The 8,298-nt window shown below is 40.7% G+C and overlaps 1 protein-coding gene across 1 annotated transcript in view; it reads right to left on the reverse strand.

Annotated features, from left to right (window-relative positions):
• LOC113981185 (proprotein convertase subtilisin/kexin type 5-like) overlaps positions 1–5,009 on the reverse strand; it is a 14,711-nt gene extending 9,702 nt beyond the window's left edge. Inside the window, exons 1-3 of the mRNA XM_027708438.1 lie at positions 4,926–5,009; positions 1,838–2,055; positions 627–863 (exon numbers count right to left, since the gene is read on the reverse strand). Coding sequence (XP_027564239.1) covers positions 627–863; positions 1,838–2,055; positions 4,926–4,936 — 466 coding nt within the window. The 5' untranslated portion in view covers positions 4,937–5,009. The remainder of the gene's footprint in view (positions 1–626; positions 864–1,837; positions 2,056–4,925) is intronic.
• Positions 5,010–8,298: the final 3,289 nt, after the last annotated feature.

An 8,298-nucleotide genomic window follows, 5' to 3' on the forward strand; every position in this document is an offset into this window, starting at 1 on the left:
CCCCGCCAATCTTGAAAGGTGGAAACCAGGCCAGACACAAAAAACTCTGCGCAGGCCCAGGGAGAGGCCCGTGACACTAACCATGGATATAATAACTCGTAACTTCTTGGCGTGTGGGGGCTTCCCTCCTTTACCTCCAGCAGATCAAGGCCACCACTTCAACTGACAGACATGGAAGCGGCAACCACCAAGTGTCATCGCTGGACCCCATGGGCGGTGACTATATATATTTTTTCCACTCTCATCTTTTCTTTTTCCTTACTCTCCCTTACTCTTATCTTGTCTTTCTCTCCCCTATGCATTTTCTGCCCCCCCAAAGGTTATACCTATGTCACATTGTTATATGACAACACCCAAAATGCTAACATACCTGTTGAAACAAAATTGTTAAAGTGAACCCTACCTATATATGTTTAAAATAAACCCTACCTATTTATGTTTTCAGACACTGATTATTCAGTGTTGTTTCACTCTAATCCACCCCAAGGGAGTTATTTATGAGAACCTGGGTTACCCCTCTCCCCTTTTCCTGGGGTGGGTGGTAACAGACACACTTTTTGGGCATGGCCTTTAAACAGATCCATTTGTATCTCAGTACTGTTTTGGGGAAAACAACAGCTGCCAACCTTGACAGTCTCCAGTGGCTTCTTCATAGTAACTCCCTTCAGGGCACTCTTCAAAACACATGCCATTGTAGAGGACAAACAAGTTGAAGGTGCATGCTGTGCAGTCATTGGAATCTGGCCCATTGCAATCCTTGCAGTCAGCATGGCAGGGAAAGCAGTGCTTGTCTTCAGCATAGAAGTGTGAAGAGCATTCCTGCACACACTTCCCCTCGTGCAGGAAGAACTGGTCCATACACTCTACAGGGGAGACCAGAAAACGGGTAAGCAAAGGGATGGCTAATTCTCACCCTCTAAGTGATGGAGTGAATAAATCCTAGGAAACCATAAATTCTGCATTATCTGTCACAACAGAAGGCAACAGAACAGCTTAAGACTTTCTTTTTCAACTCCTTCCTCTCCAAAACGCTCATATTGGCCTAATCCTCACATGGTATCTTCTGTGCTACATCAAGAGTCTGTGAATCACTGGTTCAGGTTTGCTGATATTAACTAAACCATTTACCATTGAATATAGATAGCCTTTTCTTGGCATACTGTATCTGCATTATGAACTTCTTGCAAAACCAGGAATGTCCACATCTGAAGTTTTGTTTAGCTTATTATTAAAATATGGGTTTGTCTAGAGTATATTGACCTGAATGTTTGTCTTTGAGCTATGAATCAGTTGCTACTTTTGTTACCAGTACTTCGTTTAATAGATTTGTTTTCCAGAATGGCTAACTTAATATTAACTATGCTGGAAATTTTTGAGGGGGCATTCAGCCTCACCAGGATATCCCAGGCTTTCCTACTATGTTTTATTACAGAAATTTCTTTCTCTAACAGTCATTTGCAAAAATCGTTAGGGGATGTGAAGTTCAACCAAATAAGGAAAGAAATTTTCCGTATTTCACATTGGTATAAATGTATATGTAAGTGTTTAGGTATGTATACACTAGATCAGAAATAGAATCAAATGAATAGGAATCTCTGAGGAACAACGGAAACAGGTAAAGCAATGTGAAATCTTTACAGATTAACCATTTGACTGTCTCATCATAAAGCACCAGCTGTTTTGCCTCTGTCTTAGAGAATAGAAATGGTATGCACATCACTTCTTTTTTTATTTTTGCACATTACAGAACTTCAAGTCCGATCTATGTTTCTGTCGGTCTGTCTCCAGACAGAACTAGGTGGATTTTAGCCAAGTCAAGACCAATTCTTTGTAGTACCTTTGCATATTTCATTGTGAATGCATTCCTGACACATTTCAGGGCAGTGTTTGCAGATTCCTTCAGAGGCAAAATGCTTCTCTGAACAGGTAGGTTTACATTTCCAGTGCTCCAAAAGCAAAGGGCTTTTACAGGATAGGCATTTGGTTGCATTTCCTGTGCATGTCTTACAGGATCCACTGCATTCCTTGCAAGTCTCAGAATCATTAAAATATCCCCTATTGAAGAAAAAAAAAACAAAAACAGAAAACACAAAGCAGACTTCCGGTCAATGTAGAGTTATCAAACAGTCCAGGCTATAAGAACTCTAAATAAGACTTTCCCAGCACACACATTTCTCTGGATCTTACAGGTTTCTCACACAATTTGTTACCTGTCCTCCACTTAAATCCCCTGTGTCTGTGAAAAGAAAATGTTCATGATTAGTGCAGATGCAGGGCATCTGACCTTCCTTTTTTCTTGTACATATTCTCTAAGGGACGTTGAACTTTCTAAGTTGCTCATTTCTTTATTTCCTCCTTTACATAAGATAGATCTTTGGGAAAAGAAAGGTGCAATTTCTAGTCTTGCACAGCTGACTTGCAATGGCGATACCAGAGAAAGACAGAGAAATACAATCTCAGTGGCCCTAGAGGGGCAAAAGAGAAGAGAAAACCCTGGTAGTGTGAAGGCAGGCTAGAGGTGATGAAGAGGGGTTATGTTTCACTGGTATCTGTGATGTGAGAGCAAATGTAGACAGCCACAGTTACTGTCATAAAGAAAATACAGAAAAAATTGCACTTGTATTTCAGGAGAAGATGTATAGAAAGAGAGGCTGTCTAAACTCTCAAAACCAATGTTACAAGATTAAAGGACAAGCAAGTTGACATTTTCAGCTGACTGCTAATCCATATCTGTGGAGCCATTGATGAAAACTAGGGAAGAAGATGAGATAGAAATTAGTTCCAGAATATGTACTTTACATTAACAAGCTTGTTTTTCCCTGTAGAAGGGTGCTTCTCTTTTCCTTCTTGGAGGAGATCTTTCCAAGGAAAGGCTGGGGAGATGCATTAGGAGTAAGGTTAGAGAAAAGATAGGAAGAGCTGTGCCTGCCATCTATTTTCATCTTTTTTTTCCTTCTAACCTTTGTCAAGATTCTGCATCTATTTCTCACAGTCCTGTCATCTCTTGTTTGTGTGTTGAGTACTCAGCCCGGTCTTTGAAAATCCTCTGTCAAAAATTAACAGTGCAGTAAGCCAACCCTCTTTATCCCTTACAGCATGTCCCAAAACTCAAAAAAATCAAATCGAACCAACCCCCTAAAAAAATTTCTCATATAATCCTCTGCTCCAGTAGTTATGCCTCAAGAACTTTGCCTCAGAGTCTCAAACCACAGTTTAAAACAGGAGAACTTTTCTGAATCAGGAGAAACCATTATTTAGAGTCTAGAATTTGGAAAAAAGAGGGATAATAATGTCTGAAAAGACTAGTGCTATACAAAAAGATTTAATTTTGTTATACTCACTGTGTAGGGTAACTGGGGCGTTGGTACTCACAACATGCATATTAATGCCAAAACGTTATCTTTGCTTGTATGCGACAGTTTCTGATATTAAAAGTTGTTTCTGGACTACAGTCGGCTTTAGTGCAATTACTTTGCATTTACTCTGGCATTTCATGAACAAAACATGTTCCGCTGGCACTCACTATTTAATCTGACAAAATTACCAGGAACATAGAGGCAAAGAATTTGCACTGATTGCAAGAAAAGTAGGTGTTGCACATTTTTCTGAAGAAAAAGGTTAACTAAACAAGATTTTCATGCTGGGTAGCACAGGTTTTATGTGCATGTATAGGCATGAAGAATGCTGATTAAAAAAGCACAGAAAAGGCAGAACCTGCTCTACTCGTGTGCCTGAGTATCCATCTAATATCAGTTGCAGTCAAATGGGAATCTTTCTTTTTGAAATTCATTTATTACAGGAAAAAATAAAGAATATGAGTCAAAGCCTCAAGCACTGTATTTCCATATTGGACTCTGATAGGTTAACTTTCTGGTTCATAACGCTTCTCTGCACTACTTTGAGGAAGGAACAAATCTGAAGAATGACTAGAGGCTTATTTGTATTCACCATAAAGAACCATCTTGAAGCACCACAGTCCTATTGAAGTCAATGGGAGCTGTTCCATCTGTCATAGGATTTCATATCTTAGCTTCACTTTTGATTTTTCTCTAATCAAGTGAAAATGCTGTTTATTCAGGTAGGCTGGAAATTATTTTTACAGTGTGGCAGTTTCTGGTACCTTAGGTTACATTAAAGTCTTCCTTGAAAGGTTTATAATGGATCTGAACTTCAAAGAGAAGGAGCACAGTGAAAAAAATAAGGATCACTTATCCAACAGGCATTACTTACTCAGGGCACTCCAGTAAACATCTGCCTTTGTGGAGGAAGAGAAGCTGGTCCTGTTCAGCCTGACACTTCTGACAATGCCATTGGTCAGAACATACCTCACAACCATCCCTGCACATCTCACACTTTCCACTTGCAATGTTGCCAAAAGTTTTTTGAGGGCACAGAGAAACACAGGTATCATGGATAAGAAATTTTCCTGGAAAAAGAGCAACCCAGGTGAGTAAATGCATCAATTAGAAATATATTGAAAAGATTCCTGCCTTGGATGGCTATAAAAAAAGCTTTCAACTTCTCAAAATTCAACATGGATGCTTAAAATCATGAATAAAACATCCTTTAAGCAATTTCCAGAACTATTTTGCTCAGACTTCACTGAAATTTATGGTTAGAAGGAATCATCAGGATTATCAAGTACATCTTCCTGAATAAATCCCTGTTTGGTAATTCCTGCATCATATCTACAACTTTTGATTGAAAGGAAAGGAACACCATTTACCTGACAATTTTTTAACCCATATTGCCAAGGGCACATGCTGATGCCTGACTGCAGGTGCTGATTGTCTGATTCCCTGCCTATCCTTTAAGCTGTTAAGGAACTTTCTAGTGACTATTGACAAAAACATTCCCTGGTAGGGTGTAGGATACAGAATATTATAGTCTCTTGCAAAACTTACCCAAGGAAGCTGAAGTCTTACCTTCTGGACATGTAGTACACATATCAGCAGATTTCTCACAGGTCCTACATGAAGAGTCACAGGACAGCAATTTCCTTTTTGCATCTAGGATGAAAGGGAAAAAAGTTTATTTTTTACCATCATCTGTTTTTGTTAATTTCCCCTCCTTTAGGAGGGACATTTCCTATGATTTCTCCTAAGCTGTTCTGAAAATGTATCTCTGAAATTTTGGAATTCACAGAGTTGAAGATGATTGTGTTAGACTGCTCTCTCTAAATGGTAAGTTAAGAATTGTATTTAAGGAAAACATAAATGTTTTCCTGAGATTCACTAAGCCACTGTTCTGGACTGCTTATCACAAATGACAACAATAATAATTATGTAATTAATTTTAATAATGATCCCAATAATAGTTTCAATGTAGTGCTCCAAACCCAAATACAGATATGTAATCCTAATAGATTGCAAACAGGAAGAGCTAAAAAAGTATATTTAGTAAGGACATTTTGAACTAACTTGTTGCAGGAGACCACTGCCTTGTAACTAAGGAAGAAAACTATGAGTAGGAAGGAGAGAGAAATAATAGAATCATAGAATAGGCTGAGTTGGAAGGAACCAGTCAGGATCTTCAAAGTCCAACTTGTGACCCCGAGAATCACACCATATGTTGTCCAAATGCTTCTTGAACTCAGACAGGCTTGGTGTTGTGACTACTTCCCTAGGGAACCTATTCCACTTCTCAGCCACCCTCTAGGTCCCCTGACTCAGCTTCATGCCATTTCCTTGAGTCCTGTCATGAGAGTGAAGAGATCAGTACCTGCCCCTCTGCTTTCCCTCATGAGGATGTTGAAGACCACAAGGAGGTCTCCTATCAGTCTCTTCTTCTCCAGGCTGAACAAACCAGGTGACCTCAGCTGCTCCTTATCAGGCTTCCCCTCCAGACCCTCACCATCCTCGTTGCCCTCCTTTGGATGCTTTCTACAAGCTTAATATCTTTTTTATATTGTGGTGCCCAAAACTGTATACAATATTCAAGGTGAGGCCACAGCAGAGCAGAGCAGAGCAGGACAATTGCCTCCTTTGACCAGCTGGCAATGCTGTGCCTGATGCCCCCCAGCACAGGGTTGGCCCTCCTGGCTGCCAGGTCACACTGTTCACTCATATTCAACTTGCCATCAACCAGGATCCCCAGGTCTCTCTCTGTAGCACTGTTTTCCGGCTTCCTGTTTCTTAGTCCATCATACAATCAGGGTTGCCCCATCCCAGGTACAGAATCCGGCACTTGCCCTTGTTAAAATTCATATGGTTGGTGATTATCCATCTCTCTAATTTGTTGAGGTTTGGAAATACTATCTGTTAAATAGTTCTTCCCCAAAGATACTACCTGCTATTTCCCTCCAAAAGGAAGAGCCCAGTATGTGCCAAATGGAGTTTTATGCCTGTTGAAAACCAAGACTTTGATTATGAGTCTTTGATGATTATGGTTTGCATAACCATCAGCTCAAAATGACAAGGGGATTCAAGGATCATACTTAATACAAACAAAATGTGCTATGCAATGTGGCAGGTCCCAATATGCAGCTCTGTATTTTGGACAGATGTCTGATGAAAAAATAATTATGGGCCAACAAACAGACAGTAGTCTTTTGATTTTTCTGAAAATAAAAGATAAAGATTAAAACAGAAGTTGGATGCAGACTGAGCTATGCACCTCAGTTAGCACACCCAGCTCATCCTGCCAATTATATATATATGTTTCCTGTAGGTTCATAGACTGATTGACAGTAACAATTAGCCACATGCAGCATATCACTTTATTTTTTTGTTGTACCTCTTATGGCAAGGTAGTTAGAATATTGATATTTTGAATGAAAGTTATGAAAGCAAGTGTTTCAAGTAAAAAGACAACAGAGGAGAACAGAAAACTTATATAAAACCCTTTCCCACAAGGGGAAATGGTAAGCATTTTATTAAAGCATATGAAAAGTGTATATGTGCATGTGCTAGGTTTACTTGTTCTAAAAAACCAAGCAGGGAATTTTTCTTTCCCCTGCATTGCTGTAAAAGACAGATGTTGAACGAGGGAGGCAGAAGGGGTTTGCCTAGGGTAATTGACACACACAAAAGAACTAACTAGTAGGCCTGCATTCGAAGCTGATGGCCCTCCTAAGACTGTGGGGAGGGGTGATGAGTTTTTTGTCCTTCTCTCCTCGGAAACAGGAGCACTTCACTTTTGCCTTAACCCAGGCAAGATGTGTGTTTGAGGGGTCAGAGGTTCACTCTGTTTTTGGCCTGGTCATCTGGCTGTTTTCTCGCCCCAGTTTGCCTCCATTTTTCCTGCACCCTGTTCTGCCCCCAGCCTGGACCTGCTTGGATTTCATCGGAGAGGTTTGACCCACCAGCAGAGGAACCCTTTGGGGAGGAGGTCGACCTCTCCCTCCTCCGCTCTCATGTTGGCAGTGGCATGTGTTCATTGACAAAAAGGGGGAATTCCCAGCCACAGCCAGCTGCACACAGCGTGAGTTTTGTGGGAAGAGCCTTTTTTCCCCTTTTCCCTTTCCCCTTCTCGGTGTGTGGGGGGAAGATCTCCATTTTCGGCTTCTCCCACAAACTGGGGCCTCACGCGGCAACTGCCAGAGCCCAACAGTGCCCCCTGCTGACCAACACAGAGCAACTGCAGGCTCTGCTCCTCCAGTGATCCAACAGTGCCCCCTGCTGACTGTGATTAGAATTGCAACAAAGGACAGGGAGTATTAAACCCTTTCCTTTTTGAAAGGGACTTTTTTGGGTACAGGATTATTGTTTAGTTTCTTTTGTGTTCTCTTGTTGTTCTGCCAATACACATATATCCTTCAATAAAGGGTTGTTATTTTTTCTTTCTCTGTACTTCCTCAATTTTGGATTTACAATTGCTGAGAGAGAGGAGTTTGATCTACCTCATAATTCATCCTCCTTAGCAAAACACTTCAGTTTCATTAAGCTGAGACAGTGCATAACATGGCAAGGGCCAGAAGAAGGAATAATAATAAAAATCTTGCTTATTATTATTTCTTATAACTCTACTGCTAAATGAACTGAGCCAGAGCTATTTCAGTGAAAAAAGTAGATCCACATTTAATGTGACTGAGTGACAGTTCACAACAGTATGCCATAACCATGTCTGACCCTACCACCAGCTCAGAACATCTCAAAAACTTCCTGTAGTGAAAAAACCTCTCAGTATGGGGGTCCATGGGCGGCACAGCAGATCAAAACCTGGATATTTAATTGTAGGTCAGTCAGCAAGGACATGGTTAGTCATTTAGGCCCTCAGTTCAGGAAGGGTATTGAGGTGATGGAGCAGGTCCAGTGAAGAGCAATGAGGCTGGTGAAGGGACTCGAGCACAAGTCCTGT

Source organism: Neopelma chrysocephalum, unplaced genomic scaffold (assembly GCF_003984885.1).
Source record: "Neopelma chrysocephalum unplaced genomic scaffold, ASM398488v2 Primary Assembly neopelma1_96234, whole genome shotgun sequence".
Classification (NCBI taxonomy): Eukaryota; Metazoa; Chordata; class Aves; order Passeriformes; family Pipridae; genus Neopelma; species Neopelma chrysocephalum.